This window comes from Corvus moneduloides, chromosome 6 (assembly GCF_009650955.1).
Source record: "Corvus moneduloides isolate bCorMon1 chromosome 6, bCorMon1.pri, whole genome shotgun sequence".
Classification (NCBI taxonomy): Eukaryota; Metazoa; Chordata; class Aves; order Passeriformes; family Corvidae; genus Corvus; species Corvus moneduloides.
Window position 1 is genome coordinate 7,114,599 of NC_045481.1, and position 19,611 is coordinate 7,134,209.

Consider the following 19,611-nt stretch of genomic DNA (forward strand, 5'->3'; position numbering starts at 1 on the left):
AAACATGAGCTGCAGAGCCCACAGACAAGGCACTTCAATGACAGTGGTTCATCAGCTCAGTACCCCTGATGATGGGACCCCTTCACAGCACAAAGCAAATCTCCAGGGATCCCCTGGAGCTTTGGGACTTCCAGCCTTGAAATATTCCCACCCTGGGGCTTTCTTTGCCTAAGCCCATGTGCATCGATTAACCAATGGCAGATATCTGGAAGGAATCACTAGTATAATTATTCTGCACACGGTGACAAAATTTTTTAGGTTTTTATTAAAAAAAAATCAAACCCCAACAAGATTTGTGTATTTGCCAAGCCCAGCTGTGCAAGTCAGGCAGATTTCCAAGCATGCACCGGCATAAAGGTTAAGCACTCAGTAATTCAAGTGTCTTCCACACAGAGTAATAAAACTTCTCATGGTTTATCCAGGAGCAGCTGCTGCCATTGCTTAGCAAATGTAACTGCCCTGTAAAATTATTTTCTATTCATAAGACTTGGAGAGAATGATGTTTTTATGTTAACATAACTCGGAGCTGATGACTTCTGTCTGCAGCTTTTCCTGCTGCTTTAATTATAACAGCGCTTTAACACTTGCAGTAGAAAACTGCTGAAAATGCATTTCTTGTATTGCAAATGATGCAAAAAAACAAAAGCCTTTGGCAGATGTTTGATGTCACAGATGTTCAGTCTCACAAAGGTTAACCAAAGTACACCTTAAAAGGGGGTGTGAGGATAACAGAAAGCAATTGCTTACAGTTGTATCTTTTCAAGGATACACGGGACATGAAGACAGCCCTGGTTTATGTTTCATTTCGGCTTCGCTGGTGTGTCCACAGTCAGTGCCATGGAGTCACTCCTACAGCACGTACAGCTGAGAGACGTTTGGCTCTTTTACCCAAGATCACAGCTTTTATAAAAGCTCCCTTTTTAATGGGCAAGAAGTGAACGAAACAGTCCAGCCCACGCACCTGAGGATGAGCAGCGTGTCCCAGAGACGCCTCGGGCACTGCTGCTTGCTGTCCCTGCTGCTGTTCCCAATACTGAGCTCTATTACCACTACCCTGTTACCTCTGCAGAGACATCAAGAACCCTTTGACTTTCAATACCAATTACTTCAGGCAAGTTAGGCACCTATTTGACGACCCGAAGTGCTTATCTACTGAGTGAATCGTGGATATTCAGTCCCTCTACAGCTCATCTCTACAGCTCTAGCTACCACAGCAAACGCTTCTCTCTGTGTTTAAATTAAATGTAGGATGCCGAGGGAAGCAAGCAGCACCCGGAGGAGCCAGCCCACTCAGTAAAGTGTCACATACAAATAGGGAATGACCATAAAATACCTCTCTTTTTTTTTTTTTTTTTACCCATCATGTAGAAATAGAGGTCAGTAGAAGCCGGAGGGCATTTGCCCAGTTATGAGCAGCCTGTGCTGGATGTGATTTAGCTGATGCTATTAGCTTGGGAGAGAGGCAGAAGGCTCTCTTCTAGGAAATGCTGTGTGAATGGCTCTGTGCTCAGATGCAGCATTCACAGGCCTGGGTGTCGGCTGGGTTCCGTTTGTTTGCTTGTTTTAAAGAAAGGCTTTTTAAGCAGAGCTCAAATGCGTTCACACCAGAGCAGCTTTAATGGGTACACACAGCAAAAGGAGCACTGGGGCTAGTAGGGAAGCACACCCCAAACCACAGCCTGCATTTTGCAACATCATCTCGGAAGGCTCAGGGACTGTTTGTTTTGCCCCTTTGTCTTGAAACACTATTTGGCAGCTCTCAGTAGGCAATCCATCCCCTGGAGTGTGCAGCTCCTTGCCCAGGAGAAGCAGCAACCACCCTTACAAAGACCTCAGATGGTCTTTTAATTCAGCAGTGATTTAATTGCAGCTCTTGCTCCAGGACAATATCAAAGACAGCTCAAGGGTCCCGACTACAAAGAGCTTTGGAGCAGGCGCTCTGACAGCAAACTGTTCTCACCATTGTTCAGGCTCCCCGTTTCCAAAGGCAATGACTTGGCTCCACCAGGACTGGCAGGAAACCTCCAGTTTCTCAAAAACTGGGTAATGAGATTACAGGAGCAGCTCACGAGGCTTTTGCTCTGTGCTGCACAAGAGACCTCTGCGCTCTAAGAACTCGGTGTGCCTCCTCGGGGCCTTCTGATTAACAGCATCTCTGAGGGATGAGCTGCAGCCCATCTGGTGGGAAGCCTGGGATATTTCAGCTGAAAAGCTAGAGAGGGATAAACTATGAATTCAACAGGAATATGTGCAATTTTAACCCCCTCTTGGATAAGATATTACCCTTCAGATAACAAGTAATGATAAATGAAGAGCTGGATGTGGCTTTGAGCAACCTGGTTTAGTGGAAGGTGGCCCTGCCCATGGCAGGGGTGTTGGAACTAGAGGATCTTTAATGCCCCTTCCAGCCCAAACCATTCTGTGACTACATGAAAGGCAAAAAACTTGCATGTTACCATTTCATGGTGACTCTGCAAGCTGAGAAAAAATAACACATTGTGTATTTGCTCTTAGCAAATATACAGATTGTAATATTCAAGAATGTGTTTGCTCCAAGCTGTTTATAGACTCCGAAATCATTTTCACGCACAAAATACGTGTGTGGCATTTAATCCTGTGAAGACTTAGGTTAGGATATGCCTCTTCTCAAAGAAGAGCGGACAATCCTTTGCAGCTTTCCTTCCTCCCTGCAGAGAAGACAGGCCAATAATGGAACATGGTGTTAGAGGGGCATCAAAATCTGTCCTTGCTCATGCTGTAGTGGTGAACGAGGGAGGAGTAGGAAGGAGGAAAAACACATGCAAATCCCTGGAGTTTAAAAGTAAATTTAGAAGACAGATGAGGACTCCAGGGCTTGTCAAAATGAAGGTTGCCACCCCTACATCAACACTGCCAACTCCCTTGAAAAGAGCAGCCTTATGGCTGCTGCAAATATTTATGCAGAGATTTATTAACTGCAGTTATACAACATGAACTTCAGGATTCATCTCCTTGAGATATTTATTTTCATTAAAAACAAACTGTTTGGGAAACACAATACGTATTTCCCTCTACACTTCCATCCATCTGGTTTCAGAAGAGCAATTCTATGGGATACAAACAGTCCTAGGCACCACACAGAGTACTAGACAATGTTTAAACCTCACACCCAGCAATACAGTCAACTCCAGTAAAGCAGAGGAGGCATAAGTTCACATTCAGGAAAAACATAACTGACTTACATGGAGGCTTCCAAGGACTTAGATGGGAATTAGCTCGAGTTTAAAAGTTAGAGAAGTAAAAAAAGCAAGTACACAAATCAAAGTACACAGTCCTTCACAGTTATCTCAGAGGTGAGGGGAACAGTGGTTCAAGAAAATCAGCTGCTCAGAGCAGCCACTCCCTAGGTAGAAAATGCCAAAACATCCAGTTTCGGCATCTGAAGGGGGAGAATTACTCTACCAGGATCGTATCAACATTTTCTTGGATGAGATCTGACTCCAGTATGCATTCATCTAAGTGGTCTTGTGACAAACTGGAGCTCTTACCCACACTCTCGCTGTCACAGTAAGGGTGAAACCTGGGCGTGGCGGGGCTCTCCAGCCGCTGGCAGCGGCTGTACTTGTGCTGCTTCCCTCTGTGCGTGTACATGTGCTCCAGCAGCTGGCTCTTCCGGAAAAATGTGCGGCCGCAGACGGTGCAGCTGATCTTTCTCTTTCTTGAGAAAGAAAAGTTACAGTTCAACTCCACCGGTTCGTGGTCCTTGGAGATGAGGGAGAGCTGCCCGATCTGCAGAGGCTCCAGGTCGTTGCAGCTTGGGTGCTCCAGCTGATGCTCATCCTCCTTGAGGAGGAAGGCCCCAAGGCGATGGCCATCCCCAGGCTCCCTGTCCTCAGCCAGAGGCTGCACCTCCCCCAGGTCGCTGTTCTCCAGGATGGAAGCTGGGACGCCGAAGGGCAGCGAGCCCGAGACGTGGGTGTGCAGGTGCTGCCGCAGCCCCCCCCGTGAGTCGAAGCGCTCCCCGCAGTAGTGGCACAAGTGCACCTTGAGGCTGCCCTTGGCAAAGACGGGGCTCGCTGCCTCCGGAGAAGGAGGGGTGCAGCTCTGGGACACCACGGGCTCCGAGTCGCACCTCTCCTGCTTTATGGAAACCGAGAGCTTTGGGCGCTCCTCTGCCGGCTTGGCGAGAGCCGCGGGCTGGGCCGAGGGGCGAGCGACCTGCTGGTCCAGGGGGCTGTCGTCCAGGCCGATGGCCAGGGACAGCTGCAGCTGGGGATGATCGCCCTGGGCCACAGACCTGCTGCCTGCCTTGGGCAGGCTCTCCTTCGCTCCCAGGCGCTCCTTTGCCAGCTTGTGTGCCGTAGAGATCTGGATCCCGTACAAGTTGGAAGACTGGACCGGCTCTGGGGAGAAGGCTTGGTTCATCTCGATGGCGATGTGGGAGAGGTGGTCTGCGTGCAGAAAGCGGATGCCCTCCTCCAGTCGGCTCTGGCTGACAGCCTGCTTTGGCCCTTTCCCGGTGTACATGATATGTAACAAGTAACTAAATATGTCAGGCTGGATGTCTGTAGGCTGAATCTTTATGCACTCGCTGAAACAAAACAGACGATTAAGTACATACAGGGATCCAAATCCTGATCCATTACCTGCCCATTTGCTGTGAGAGCGCTTTTACAAGCAGCACTCCCTGGCCAAGCCCTGCAGAAGTGCAGAGCCCTGTTTGCAAAGCCAAGTGCCTGAGTCTGCATTTATCCCTGTGATTCTGAAGTGTGCACAATTGCACCTGAGGCTGGTACAGGTGACCAGCCCTGGCCACCCTGTCCCTCCCTTGCAGAGCCAGCCGCAGCCGCACGGCACCGCAGCGATGCCATACAAGCTGTGCATCACCAGTGTGTGCCACTCAATTTATTTAAGTAATAAATTCAGCTGCCATTGCTGTGTAATCTTTATGAGCATTGCACTTAAGTGTCAGCAAACAACATCCAGAGGGAAAGGCAGTTAACTCATCTCACTTCCAGCCAAGGGGTGGCACAGCCGATCCTAAAGATTATCTTGCAGAGGTGCTGGAGGCCAAGACCTCCAGGAAGGGGAATGAAGAAGGGTTTAATCCATTACAAGTAGCCAGCCCCAGGTCAGAGGCCAGACCTTAGCACTGCTGTTATACCTGCAGAACCACTCCTGACCTGGCCAGGTGAAGCATCTGAACAACAGCTTGAAATGAATTGATGATCTCAGTCTCGGCCCTTATCTGCAAGAGTCTGAAGCGCAGAACTGTGATAAGGCCACAGCTTCTCGATTGTTTCAAGCCTGTGGATCCTGCCAGAAGGGACAGTCTCACCCAGCAAGCCTGACTACACCCTAAAGCAAAGTACTGGACACACTGCACACAGGCAGGAAGTATCAGGATATCCCTGGATTCCAAATCTGCAAGGTTCTCACGGCAGGAAGATGGTGGTACTTACATGCTTTATTTATCTGGTCACACAAATGTCTCATCTCCAAAATGCAGGGTCTGGTGTTGCCATATGCTGACTAAGAAAGTGGTTTTAAAGGGCAGCACGTTCTGCACTGGGATTGTTTAGAGAGCCAAGGCCTGTGCTGGGTTAGGAAAATAATCTCAGGCCATCTAACAGCCCCATTTATACTCTTTTAGACGTCAATATCTTTAGAAAGAAGAAAAAGCAGAATGTTGAGAGCGGTTAAAGGGTAGGAGAGCTGTGTGTTCTTACCTCGTCTGATGAATAAATATCATCTTAAAATAGTTTGAAAAAGCAGCGAGCACCGCTCTGTGGGCTTTGAAGTAAACATCTCCAATGGCAACTGTGCAGTCACACAGAAAGCCAAACTCCCGCTGCATGTTCAGCTGCTGGAGGAGGAGGACGCTGTGGCCGGTGGTATCCATGGTGTGCCTGGGAGCAAGGGAACAAGATGTTCATCTCATTAAGAAATCAGAGAGCTCCCAAAGGCTCAAATGTTGGCTTGTCACCACCGAAACGAGATGGACGCCCGGCACGAAGCCTCTTCCCTCCTCCAGATGGTCCCTGCACCCAATTTAACAGTTTCTCCTTCCAATACCACCGCTGATGCTCAAACCCACGACCAATGAGCTTAAAACCTCTCAGGGACTTTTCCATCTGCCAGCTACACTTAGAGATGCTTCTCCCGCTGATTAACCACGCTCCGTGGGGTGTCAGCACTAACTTTAAACCTGGTTGGCCTTTTCCCTCTGATCTGATGGTGCTTTCTGCTGCCCCGGAGCCGCGGCGGGGGCACAGGGGAGCGGGGCTGAGCCCGGCGGCTCCGGCACAGAGGAGCCCTGTGCGCTCAACAAAGCCCCCATTGTGCGGGCTGAGCCGCCCTCGCCGCGCCCCGCCCCGCCAGCGGCCCCTTCGCAAATAAACGCTGATATTTGCTATTGTTTCCGCAGAAAATTACTGGGGGGGGGGGGAGGCACGGCACACAGCGGGAGGCGGCGAGCGCAGCCTCCCCGTGGCGCGGGACCAGCGCCCTCCCTCCCTCCCTCCCGGCCCCGCGGCTCCCCGCGCCCGCGCAGCCGCTTACCCGCGCGGAAGCGCCGCGACCGCCCGCCCCCGCTGCCCGCCCGGCGGATGGGGTGGGCGCTGCCCCCCCGCGCTTCCTGCCGGGCGGGATGGGCCCCGCCGGGCCGGGCAGGGATGGGCTTCTCCCGGGAAAAGCGAGCGCGGCCCTCAGCGCGGCCCCGGCGGTGCGGTGGGCGCGGCCCCTGCGCGGCACTGCCCGCGCTGCTCGCCCGCAGCTCCTGTGCGAGGGAGGAAGGGGGGGAAGGAACGTGTGCACCCCCGTGGGGGATTTTTCTGGGAGGGCGCGTGTTTTCCTGTGCGTTGCCAAAGGCATCAGCCTGGGCTGCGGGACGTGGCTTCTTAATCGCCCAGTGGCGGAATGTCGTCTGCTGAGCGCCTCAGCTCTCGGCATAAAGTGAGGGGGTTTTTTGTTGGTTTGGGTTGGGTTTTTTTAGCAGAAAAAAAAAAGTAAAAAGAGCTTCCCCGGTCTTCCCGCTCGTGAAAAGGGATGGGAAGATACGATCTGGCTTCCTCACCAATGTCTGCGGCCTCGGTGCTGCTTTAACCACCACGAGTCCTGAGGACGCACCATTTCTCTGTCAGGCCTCCTCCCGGTGCTCACTGATGTTACACCAGGGGTTATTTTAGGCGACAGCAGCTGTGCCGGGTGAGGTGCCAGGCAGAGGAGGGAGCCCAGGCAGCAGTGCCACCCTCACCGCGATTGCTTGGCCACCACCAGCCCCTCCTGAGAGTCCCCCTGAGCCGCACCTCTCTGCTCTGGCACTCAGTACAATCTCTGAGGGGTCTTTCCGGTGAGTGTTACCAAATTGCATTCTGAACTTGTTCAAACTGCCTGTCCGTACAGCGTCCTGCTGCCACTGGATTAATTTGATGTTCACATGTTGTTTTTCCAGCTGGAAAAGGCAATGAAAATCACTATTTGTGTGCTTTTGGTGCAGTTTCCAAGATCTATTACACCCATCTCCTCCACGGCACCTCTGCTGACTCAGGGCCTCTGCAGAAGACATTCAGTGCCTCGGATCAACCCTCTTGGTTTCCTCTCAGCATTTGATAGTTTGTAGTCCATTTTCCTATTGCACCCCCGTAACTGCAATTCTTGAGTATTTATGGAAAATAATGCCCCTGGCCACCAGAATCCATCAGTTTATGAGGCTATTTCCAGGCAGCCTGAGCCTGGGTGGATGATGAAGACAGGCTGAGAGATGACAGAGCACAGGCTCTAAAGCATTTTCATTCATGTGTTTACTGCTTATCCCACTGACTAGCACAGCTTTCTCTTCTCAATTGCCCTATGTTTTATTTCTTCTGTTCTAATTATAAAGCTCACAGGACTCAGGGACCATCTTTCCCTCCTGTGTTTGTGCAGCAGCAGAATTGAGAGACCACAGAGCTATAATCCTGCTGCTCCTATAAATATCAGTAGCCACTTTTCTTCCCCAAAAAAGAGTGACAATAGGTGGCTCAAGGTTTTGTACTCTGTTTTGGGTTATTTAACATATTTATTAACCCGCATACAGAGTGAGTTGCTATTTGCAGATGGCATGTTTTTTATTTAAATGATTAATTATTTACATGTTATTTAGGTTGACTCTGGTCCAAAGAGGACTTTGAAGAGACAAACCGATGAAAGCAATGGTGAGGAATGAAATTTGGTGTTTTGCCGTAAAACACAGGCGATGATATCACTACCTCAGCCAATACAAAGTGACACAGCCTATGGTGGTGGGTCAGAAAGAGATCAGGACATAATCACAGCTCTCTTCATGGGTGTTTCTGCTCCCTCCTCCTCTGTGGCCAGAAAATAATAATTAAAAAAAAAGAAAATTAGAAAGGTAAGTGTGGTGGGAGGGCAGTGAGGGAATGGGGATGGTGAGAAAGGGGGACTGCCTTGTGCCCCACCTTACCGGAGGTGGCAGAAGCTCCTGGTGTGATGCACGTGGGACAGAGCAAGAGGCTGCACAAGCCCTCTTGGGCACTCTTGGCTTGTGCTGCCCTGAGGTGTGTAAAGAGGTGGGGAGAAAAAGACTCTTGAACCATAAGAAAAGCAACTTTTCAGTGTGATTTGGAAACCACGACTCTGTTGGCTTATGGAGGCCGTTTATTTAACTTCCTATAGAACAGGAAAACCTACAAAGTAGTTGTAATGTGGGGGTTCCACCACCCTCTGTGGGAGCTGGTGTCTTACACACAGAGGTTTTTTTCCCTTGGCACTGCTACACACGCCTGAGGCAAGGCTGCAGCAGCGTGAGAGGGGAAATGGGGATTTTTTAGACACATTCTGAAAGACATATTTTTAACCCTCCCTTTTTATTTTGTAGTGGTTAGAAAATCCCCAGACAGACCCAGAAGGAAGGGCTGATTCTCCATTTGGAAAGTAGGATTGTGTTAGTTGGGTTTGTCCTGTTTGCTTACACAGTGGAGGGATGCTTCAGGAAACCTTCGGGGTCGCTGAAGCAGGGATGGATGCTGGTACCTTTTAACATTGTGGCATTTTATTTTGTTGCCTTTTTTGTTACTTTTGCCATTTTCAAATTTGTAATAAAATCTCTTAGTTTTCCTATGATTAAGTTTTCCATTTTGGCTTGTCTGATACTTAGAGGGATCGTAGTTGCAGCAACATAAAAACAATGGTATCTCCAGCAACTGAATAATGGAGCTGTGCGGATTAAACACTTACAATGCTTGTGCTGAATGACAAATGTCACTTTGGGGGCGGAAAAGTCAAGTGGCAAGACCTGGAGGAAAGCCTGACCTGGCTTATGTTTTCTCTCACATCTGCGGCAGATAGCGGGGGGCCGGAAATCCCACTTACTCACATGGGATAGTTCCGGAGGAGCTGGATGTTGTCAGACAGGAGAGGTCCAGACACTGGTGGGAAAGAGAGCCTGGGACGGCTCCTGGAAGGATGAAAAAAAGCGCTGTCCTCGGGATCTGTGACAGAGCGAGGCGGCGGCTGCCAGCCCTGTGCTCCTGCATCACCGTCAAGCTCCAGGAGGGAGGGCGGTGGTATTAACGTGTGAAACTGCAGCGAGAAGGAAATACTTTCTCACGCAGCTTGCAGTGGTTTTCAGTTGGAAACAGTTGAACTGTCCCACGCGGGGGCCGTGGGGCTGCGGGTGCAACGCTCCGACGCCGGACACCCACACGGGTGACCGGAGCCTCCCCGTCAGCACCGGCCACGGCTGGCTCGGGGGGAAAGCAGAGACTCCCCGTTCCGTGCGGCGAGCCCGGGTGCGGGGGGAAGGGGCGGATTCCGGGAGCCGGGAGAGCAGCGAGGCGGGACAGCCCGGCCGCGGGGTCCCGGTGGGCGCCCGCCGGCCTGACGCTGCCCCGCCGCGGGTCCGGGGGGCTCCGCCGGAGGACGGGGAGGAGCCGGGCTGAGGGGGCTCCGGCAGCGCCAGCCCGCGCCGCGCCGCGTCCCCGGCGGCATGGGAGGAGAGCGGAGCGCGGCAGGGAGCCGCCCGCCGGGCCCCGGCATTGGCGGCGGCGCAGCAGCGCTGGCAGCGGCGGCGCCGGGAGCCGCGGCCGCCGAGGGGAGGGGTCCGGCTCCGTGCGGTCGCGGCGGAGCCGGCGCTGCGGCAGCGGCAGCGCGGCGGAGCGGAAGTCCTTTGTTGCAGCCGCGGCGGCAGCGGCAGCAGCAGCAGCGGCGGGAGCGGCGCGGGCACAGCTCCCCGTCGGCGGCCGCCGCCTCTCCCCGTGCCGCGGTAAGCGGGGCCCGGGGGCCGCCGCCGGGACCCGGGGAGGAGGAGGCGGGAGGCGGCCGCAGCTCCGCCGGCGGCGGGAGGTGGGAAGTGCCGAGCGGCGGCGTGGCCCGTCGCGGCCCGCCATAGTGGCGGCGGCGTTGCCAGGTAGGGGCTTTCCAGCCGCGGCCGGTCCCTGGCCGGCGGCCGGCGCGGTGACCTTGCGCCCGGCGGCCGGGCAGGGCACGGCGCGGGAGCGGAGCGGCGCCGCGGGGACTGCGCGGGGGCTGAGCGGCGGCGCCGCGGCGGCGGGTCCGGCTCCGGCTCGCTCTTTCCCTCCCTCCTCGCCTCCCTCCTTCTCTCCGGGGGTCGCGGCGGTCGCGCTCCACCTGCGGGGCGGCGGGCGGGGGTCGGGGGATGCCGCGCTGGAGAGCGAAGAGCGGCCTAAGGAGGTGCAGGGGCGAGAGGCGGGGAAGGGAAGGGCACTGCGCCGCCCGCGTGGCTCCGGGGCTCGAAGTCGCGGTAAACACCTCGAGTGCCGCTATCGCGCCTGGCCCCGGCCCCCACGGTGGGTCCCGCCGCTTCTCTTCCTTTTGTCTTCACAAAATAAACGGCCCAAAACTTCGAGTGAGTTGCGGTAGTTTAGCGAAAAACGGAGCGGAGCTGCAGCCCGGGGGGAATGCTCCACCCTGCCAGGCGGGAGACTTGGGTTTCACTCAGGGCTGGCAGTGCGCTGGATCGCCGTGGAGGCGGCTGGAAAGGAAGGGGAATACTTTTGTCACATAAAAAACAAGCCCCGTACTGCTCTGGAAGCGGTGTGGAAAGTCTCGTTCTTTAAAGGACTCCTCTTTTCTTCTCGGATAGAAAGGTAGTTGAAGAGAGTAGAGGAAAGGGGACTCAACACGCTCTGAGTTTGGGGCTGCGGTTTTATTCCTCTCTCTTTTTCAGGATTTTTTGTAACTCAGTTTCTCAAGTTTACCCTGTTTCAGCTGATAGAGGAGTGCCGGTTCCTCTTGACACGTAGGCGTTGGTAAGCGGGTAGCATGGCTTGGATGCTGCTTAATATTTGGATGTTTACTGCCAGGTTGTCATTTGCTTGTATTATTTCCCTCGCACTTGAGTATCGCAAGGTACAGCATGCACTGCAAAACTATCCGGGGTTGCAACAGTGCGGTGTTCCGTAGGCATTTAATTACACTAAACAAACATTCCTTTAATTAAAGGTGTTTGTTTAACATTCCTCATTACAGCTCTTGGAAAAACCCACAGAGCAGCCGTGAGCAGGGGGATGCGGGCTTCTTGTTTTTACCGAATTACAAGTTAAGCTTTCATGGCGAGCGGGGGAGAGGCGTTGGGACCATATGGCCATGGGGAAAACCGGCCAAACACGAGCGGTTGCAGAGATTTTCCTAGGTAGCAGCAGCACAGCGAGTTGACAAGATTGTGGAGAGATTTTTGGATGGCTGGCCAGAAAACCTGAGGAGTAACAAGTAGCATTAGTTGCACTCTGCTGCTGTTTTGAGGTAGCAGGGAACCAGCAGGCACCCACTGCGAGGGTTGGATGCAGGTAATGAAGATGTGGGTTGGTGCTGCGTGGGAAGCTCAGAGAAGTAATAGAAGCCGCTTCTTCCTAGTAGCCAGAAAGTTTTGTGTGGAATAAGATCACAGACTTAACAGATGCTTCAGCTCTGCTTGTACAAGTCTTTCCCTTCATCAGACTCAACCGCTGTTGTCACTGGCACAGGAATTAGCAGCGATTACATTGAGAGTGCTCAGGCCAAACAGGGATTTGGGTTTTTAGATGCTTTCTTGCTTGAATGTGAGTGGCTGCTTCTTTCACAGATTTCTGTTCTTGCTGGTGGTGGAGAGCCCTGGAAATCCAGGATGGACAAAGCCGCAGTAGCTATTTACCTGCTGGATGGAAATAGAATAGCTGCTCAGAACTGAGATAGTGAAAGTTTCCTGATAAAAGCCCGGTGTCCTTTCTCTTAGTTGTTACAGCTGGGCCTCTTACTAGAGTTGTTCTGGCTGTCACACACATGTAGAGTGAAAAGCCATGTGTTCATTTTTCACTTTGGCCAGTGGTTCTCCAGCCGCTGGGTTATTCTGCCCTGCCTTAGCTTGGGAATGGTAGACACCATCACTCAAAGAGTTCTGCTGCGGACACAGCTTGTGGGCACAAAAGCTGACATAATTTGCATGAAGACCATTTATATCCTCAAATTTGTCTGGTAATTTTTTCTTTGTGCATGCAGTGTCACTGCAAAACTCCAGAATTCACTGGCTGTGGCCTTTTCTCCCCCATATTAGACCTCTTTCATTGGATGAAGACCTTAGTAGCCTTATTTTTATTTTTAGTGTGCTGAAAGTAAAATGTGAAGCATTTAAGACCAGGAAGAGTCAAGAAAACCTGTAGTCTGATCTGTGTGTCACAAGTTACTGTGCTTCATTCATGTGCATCCAGCAACTTGTTACACCAAAGTCTGACCTGTATTTAGCCAAGGATCCTTTCCTGGAAGGTACCTGTGACTTTCATTTGAAGGTCTCAAAACGTGGTTAAACCACCAAAATGCCTCCAGAAGTTTAAAGTTGGTGTAACTTGGAGAGCCTAGATAAAAAGGCTCATCTTTCTGCTACAGAGCATAAATTGGGTGTTATAATTTTGTTCCCACTAATTGTTTCTTTTAAACATATCATTACTATGTTGCCTGAGAACTGTAAAGGTGCCAGATAAAAGATAACTGTGACTTTCTAGAGTCAACCTTTGTGGCTAGCAAGTTACTTTAAAGGACTGCATAAGGTCTCTCTCTAGGACTTTTACTCCCTAGATCTGATCTAAAGTTCTTTGAAGTTGAGATGGGGCTTTAGCACAAACTCAGTTTTCTTATTTTTTTCCTGTCAAGCTGTATTCCTTGTCTTTTGAGGAGCGTTCTTACCTAAGACCATGTAATGTTCCTTAACTAATTTTCAGTTAGCAGTTGAGAAGCATAACTTGCTAAAATTTGATGTCTGTTTCTCATTGTGGACATGGATGCTGAATCAGCAGAGAGCTGCTGGCTGAGCAGTGGAGAACAGGGCATCCAGGAGCTCTGACAGCTCATGTTGGGGGCTTTGGAGCATCTTCTCTTCCCCTCATTCAGATCTAGCCCAAGTGCCATGAAACTTGTTCCTGTACATTGTCCAGGAGTCTGTTTAAAATGAGTTTCAGCCATCGGGATGTGTCTGAAGATGAGTATCTGCATCATTGAAATCATTTTCCCAACTGGCATGTCTGAAAGGCAGGTGATTGGGAGGGCTGTGAGAGGAGGATAAATTATACCTTTAGTCCTTCATAGCCTGAATAATGGAGCTTAATTACATTTTCCCTGGCAGTACATGGAATTCCCATAGCTGTTCTAATTTATGAGCAAGGCTATGCTTGCAATGCAAACTGATCCATACCCACTGTTGAGATGGACAGTTGTTACCTGGCCCCAAGTTCTTCACTGTTTTTTCAGTGTTTGTGTAAACTGAGGGACCCAATTCTCTGTGGCTTCCTATTGGGTATATCTAGGTAAAAGTTGTAGCCTGTCGGCAGCTCTGTGGTCAGTGCAGTAGCTGAACACATAAACTTCTTGGGCATTGTGTGGGGAATTTATACTTGTTCTGTAGGATTTTCTGCAGCATGCCAATGCTGTCATTTTAGGAATCCAGGCTTTTTGGTAGGTCTGACCCACAATGGCAAAATTAGGGGGAAGAGTTCTTGGGAACCCACACCAGGGTGGGATATGGAGAGAGACGGCGATGGGGGATTTGCTTTCTGATCCTCTTGTGCTTGCTTTTTGGATAACTGGGCGTTGTTTGCTTGAGGTTTTCCAGTCTCATTTTCTATTAGCACTAAATTCTCCACTCATTTATTACACTTTTGTCTGGCCTGTTCTTGGTTTCCAGTCGCTAAGCATGTAAGCTCTATGTTTTTGCCTGCTCAGCAGTGGAAATGCTGGGTTTTGAAAACCACCTACTAATTTTAGGAGCCGAAAGGCTCCTGAATTCTGAACCTTGTGGTATGTCTGTTTTAAAGACAGAGAAGTTAGGAAAAGAACTTCACTAGTTCTTTGCTTGAGGACTTTTTTTACTTCTTTTGTTTTAAAACATCTCAGAAAACTTTGAGTGTGAGGAAATGATGGCATGGAGCTGTAGTGAATACCTGTTTTTTCTTGTTAGCAGACTTACAAACAACATAATTGGTTAGTGTAGTATTGCAACTTAACCTTGTTCACGGTCACATCTGAATAGTATCTAAGTGGGGCCTCAAAAAAAAAAAAGTCTCGTGGCAGACAAGCTTGAATTAAAGCATGGCCATGTGAAAAGAAATACTTACTAGGGAAATAAAATGCATATGGAGACTTGGAGTTTGACTATCAGAGTGAGAATACCCAAGTCAAATACCTTTAGTTTTCATATCAGATGCTTTTCTAGCACATTATTTCAGAACACCTCTGCATCATTCAGTATTGCTTACACTGTGGCCTGTGCTGCATTCACCACACAAATCAGTCACTGCTGAAGATGGAGTTACTTGGGTTCCTTGTGGACTTGTGAGCTTGGTGCCTCCAGGATTTGGATGCTTCACAAAGTGTGCTAGTCCACTGGGCAAGTGGCGGGTGATTCTCCTCTCTTTGAAAAAGAGGATCAGAAATAATTAAAAACTTTGGATTGACAAACTCACCTGCATGGAGCTTTAATTTTCCAAGATACTTGGTGTTTAATACATACAGAGGATAGCTCTCACTGGCCTCAGTTGCCACCAGTGGTGTTGACCTATGTGAATAAATTGGACATCCAAAAAGTGCAAGCCAGGCTTATTGAAAAAAAACCCAAACCAGAAAGGTTGAAATTACTTGTCCTGGCATTGACAGCACTGGGAGGATGTTCTCCAAGCAGTGTTCATTGCTGTGAGATCCTGCTTTTTGTCCCCCACCTCTCATTCACTTCACATCCTCCAAATGCTTGGCCAAATGAGCAGGGATCTTGTCTTGTGCTGCTCAGATCCAGGCCTGGACAGATCCAGAGGATGTGCTGAGTAAGGGAAATCTTGACAGGAGGGCTGGAAGAATATACTATGAAATATATATTATATATGTATATATACATAACATTTGATAGGTACATAAACAGCAGCACAATTACTCCTGCATTAATCAGCATTTCTTGTGTATACACTTAACTTTGAAACCTTGAATTTTCTGTAAAAAGACCTGTTTTCCTTCTAATACCTGCTTTTTTTTTTTCCTAAAGCAAACTTCAGAAATAGTTTGCAATACTGATCCACCCACATGAATGATAAATGCAGATTGCTGCCATTTTAGCAATTAAAGTAACAAATAATGATAAATTACCATTTTCTGAGAGCTTGTTCTTGTTGGGAAGGAGTTTGTCAGCAAGCCTGTCGTGTTTGTTGGTGGCAAAGGGATGGCAGGATTGGGAATTTGGGGTGCAGTTCCTGCTCTGAAGGCGTGAATGCTGTAATTGTTTTCCATCCATTCCCCAGAAACAGCTTGTCTGTGTTTTTTACCCCTTGTGCCCTAGGCCCTGCAGCCTGGCTCTTCCCAGCTCCTTGCCCAAGTGACTTCTTCCCTCCACTGTTTAGACCCTCACTGCACCCATTTTTAATTCCCACTGCTGCTTCCTAATCCTAGTCCCCTTCCTCTTGGCTCAGCACTCTGCTCCTAGCCCGCCTCTCCTTTCTCTCCAGATTTCCAGAGCATTTCCATCACGTCCTTCTTACATTTCCCAATCTCCCTGTGTTTTCACTACATCCCCTCCTGGCTCTGGCTCTCCCTCAGTCAGAACTGTGCATCTTCTCCATCAGCTACCAGAAGGGAAGCTGAGACCCCATGGCAAGTGGTGGTGTGGAGCAGTCCCCAGGAGGCTCTACTATCAGCTGTGACTTCGTGGAGGTGGCACATAGAATCATGGAATGCTTTGGGTTGGAAGGGATCTTTAAATGCCATCCACTCCAACCCCCTTGCAATAAACAGAGACGTCTTCAACAAAATCAGGTTGCTAAGAGCCCTGTCCGACCTGGCCTTGAGTGTTTCCAGGAATGGGGCATCCACCACCTCTCTGGGCAACCTGTGCCAGTGTCTCAACATCCTCATAATAAAAAATTTCTTCCCTCTATCTGAATCAACTCTTTTGTAGTTTAAAAGCATGGCAGAGCTCTGTGCAAAAGGGGATTTCACTGCGGAGGGCTCAGGCACCTATATACTAAGCAGCTGCAAGAGGATGAAATGTTCTCAGCGAGGCTATAATCTGAAGTTTTAATAACTACTAACAAAAATTTTAAGTGTGAATAAACTGATAATTTGTATCTTCTCCCCCTCAAGCATATAGCTTGGCCAAATTCAGGCAGATTTTTATATTGTGACAACATATCTAAAACATAATGCTTTCTCCCACATAAAGTGTCTCTTCAAAGATTTTGGAAGAGAAGCTTTTATTTTTAATTTCTAAATGAAAAAACCAATAATCTGCATATATGAAAGCTTTTTCTTAGCCTCATTTTTGGAACCATTTTGGCTGAGCTTTTCTATGGAGGAAGGAAAAAAAATAATCAGTCCAAGGTTTTAGAAGGAAAGTTTTGCTGTTGCTGGTTGAAATGTGTTGAAGTTGTAAATAGCCCAACACAGGCTCTCGTAGTGGCAAGTTACATCCAGCAGGTTAATACAGCAGCCAGGGGGAGGATGCCAGGAGTTTCATTAACATAAATAACCTCAAACACTCTGTTTAATACCTACATGTAGTACTACGGTGACAGAGGCCAAGTACATATCAAATCCAAAACCTTCACATCCTACTCAAGCAACCTCATGCTCCACCTTTTTTTCCCTGAGTGGTAGCACTGGCAGTGGGTCATTGTTGCAAGTCAGGATCCATGTGCTGAAAGCTTTGCAGGACATCATCTGTCAAAAGGAGAAATATCTTTTACCAGATTCAAAGAAGAAGACCTGGAAAAGGCGAGTTTTTGTGCTGTCACTCATTGTTCCCACCATCTGGAAACAACCCCGTGTGCAGGTGCCTGCAGACAGTTTGTGACCACCTGTTTTGTACAGGCTTGCTGCTTGTACTGCTGTTTTGCTATTGGAGGACACAATGGAGTATATCTAGTGTAAAAAACCCACAATTAAAGAAAACATTTGCAACTTGCCACTTTATGAGGATGGGGAAGTTAACATGAGCTGTCCTGAGCCTTTTCTTGTTGTGTTGGCAGCTCACACCAAGAGGCCAGTCATGCCTTTGATGGCATCATCTCATTTTCTCATTGGTTTTCACTCTTAGAATGTGAAAGTTGAAATTAATTCTTTATCATTATGCAGCTGCTATTCTTAGTACAATAGACTGAGTTACATTTAAGCATCTAATGAATTGCCTCAAATCCAAAACACGTTACCACTTGAAAGAATATGAAGTGCACTTTTATTATTACTTGATGTCGAGAGCTTTGCTGTTTTTCACAGAAACATCTGAAATCACCCAGTGGCATAAACAATAATCAGTTTCTGTAGAAAAGATGTGAAGTTGTTTCAGAGATTCTCCCACTAAAGCCACTGCCTTGCAAGTTAGTAAAAAGACATTAAGTGAATTCCATGCAACGAGTTGCATTTCTGCAGTGGACACCACTGGGCGAAACCAGTCTGAGAATTATTATGGCAGGGTGCTCACCTGGAGTTCTGGGTGTGAAGGGTTGGGTTGAGAGGAGAGGAGCATCTGCCATTCAGATGCCTATCATCAGTGTAGTTCAACCCAAATCTCAACGTTCCTCTTGCCAGACAAGATCTTGTGCTGGTGGTGATCCATAGGAACTGCTGTGTGAGTTGGCAGTAGGGAATATTGCTGGGTGGGGTGAGCATGTTCTTTTCTCGAGAGCTTGCGAGCCTTTCTGCTGTGGCAGTCCTTTGTGGAATGAAGAACGGGGACTTAATGTTAGGTTTGCTACTTAACAAGCCAGGCAACGCCTATGACTTGCGAATTCAACACTAATTGTGGAATTCAATTTCTCTACCCACGTTTCCCCCTAGGAGATGTAAGCTGTTAGGAAAATAAGAAAAGTGGAGCATTTTTGTGTGTATTGTGTTTAAATTTTGGACAGTTGAAAGAGTGGTTGCAAATCAATCCATGCATTTCACTGAGTCATAAAATGCCCTTTAGTATATGTTATTTGCTAGCCTGTACTTTAGTTGTACAAACCTCTTACAATTATTTGCATTGTTTGCAGTAACCTTTCAAAATGTTAAGAATCCTCCTTACTGCTTTATGTTTTTCATTTCAGTCAGGGTGCTCTCTATACCCTCTTCTGGTTTCTCACCCCCTCAGCCTGTGCAGTTAGAACAGATTATGTGTATCAGTAAAGGCTGTCCAAAGTGAGTCATGACTAGGTTTGGATCTGGCCACATTTGTTGAAGTTTATCTTTAATCAAACGCACACCTCCTGTATGCAGTGCATTTCTTCTGGATTTTTTTTTAACATAAACCATGATATTTTCTTCCTCTTTTCTCTTGAGGATGAGTTAGTCCTTTCACATAGAGCAACCCTCAGCACTGGCAGACCTTTCTCTCTGGTCTTTGCTGAGGCTTCATTTCACCATGGCTCCACCTCTGGCTTGCTGGTTCTCTCAGTTCTCCATTGCCGAGCTTTTTTCTTTGTCCGGTTTCCCAGCTGCGTGTTTTGGTTACATTTCAGTGCTCTGAACGAGTGGTTTTGAGAGCAGTTGGAGGCACGGCGTGCACCACTTCCTGCCTCTGCAGTCCCTGTGGCTGTCACGCAGCTTGCCTGGTCACCATCTGCAGCGGGCTCGAACGTGGGACGTGCCACCACAGCCGGGCTGCCCTCTGCTTCTGAGAAGGTGTTTGAGTTTGCAGTTCCTGGTTTGCAGGACGCCTTGCAGAGAAGGTTGAGATGATCCCTCAGCTGCCATGAAGAGCAAAATGTGGAGTAGCTTGTGTGGGTGCTCTGTTGTCTCTTAATTTCCTTTAATGGGGAGGGAAAGACCAGTTTGAGCCTGGCCTGGTTTCCAGTGTGCGTTGCATCATGTGCCCATTGGACTGACAGGTAAAAAGGCAAGCTGAGACTGAAGAGTGGTTTCTGACAGCCAGCTTACCTTGTATAGGTGTTGTCCTGGGGCCATCTTACAGAAGTCTACCCTGTGAAGTTTTTGAAGTTCTGCGTTCAAAATTCATATCTGAAAATCTTGACTGTAGGACTTTGAGATATATTTGCTAATTTATATTCTAGCAGGGTAGCTCTGATTGACGTGTGTGCTGGTTGTGTTTATTAGTTTACTAGTCTTGTAAGCCTCGTGGTGAGCACATGGAATTATGGATGTTTTCACTGGCATCAATATGCGTAAGTA

At 49.0% G+C, this 19,611-nt stretch overlaps 2 protein-coding genes and 1 long non-coding RNA gene across 9 annotated transcripts in view; 2 read left to right on the plus strand and 1 right to left on the minus strand.

The window, feature by feature from the left end:
• Positions 1-1,594: 1,594 nt before the first annotated feature.
• ZBTB25 (zinc finger and BTB domain containing 25) lies at positions 1,595-6,617 on the minus strand. Of its 3 annotated transcripts, none has more exons than XM_032110822.1 (3): positions 6,181-6,490; positions 5,709-5,888; positions 1,595-4,570 (listed from the first exon to the last, which is right to left on the minus strand). In XM_032110822.1, the coding sequence occupies exons 2-3, from the start codon at positions 5,879-5,881 to the stop codon at positions 3,433-3,435; spliced, it is 1,311 nt and encodes a 436-aa protein (XP_031966713.1). In that variant the 5' UTR covers positions 5,882-5,888; positions 6,181-6,490; the 3' UTR covers positions 1,595-3,432. The 3 variants fall into 3 exon arrangements, with proteins under 3 accessions (XP_031966713.1, XP_031966716.1, XP_031966714.1); XM_032110823.1 differs by lacking the exon at positions 6,181-6,490 and adding an exon at positions 6,541-6,617 and having other exon boundaries at positions 2,976-4,570; XM_032110825.1 differs by lacking the exons at positions 5,709-5,888; positions 6,181-6,490 and adding an exon at positions 5,163-5,689.
• Positions 6,618-6,620: 3 nt separating this feature from the next.
• LOC116444962 lies at positions 6,621-9,106 on the plus strand. The gene is made up of 2 exons (XR_004240595.1): positions 6,621-7,330; positions 7,433-9,106. It is a non-coding gene; the product is annotated as an uncharacterized LOC116444962 (long non-coding RNA).
• A 1,036-nt stretch (positions 9,107-10,142) lies between these two features.
• The window catches only part of ZBTB1 (zinc finger and BTB domain containing 1), a 28,485-nt gene continuing 19,016 nt past the window's right edge, over positions 10,143-19,611 (plus strand). For 3 of the 5 annotated variants that reach the window (XM_032110820.1, XM_032110819.1, XM_032110816.1), the window contains exon 1: positions 10,143-10,243. The gene's annotated coding sequence lies outside the window, so the exon portion shown is untranslated. Of the gene's footprint in view, positions 10,244-10,283; positions 10,388-10,696; positions 19,203-19,611 lie in introns of those variants that run through there. The other 2 variants (XM_032110817.1, XM_032110818.1) reach the window with 2 other exon arrangements.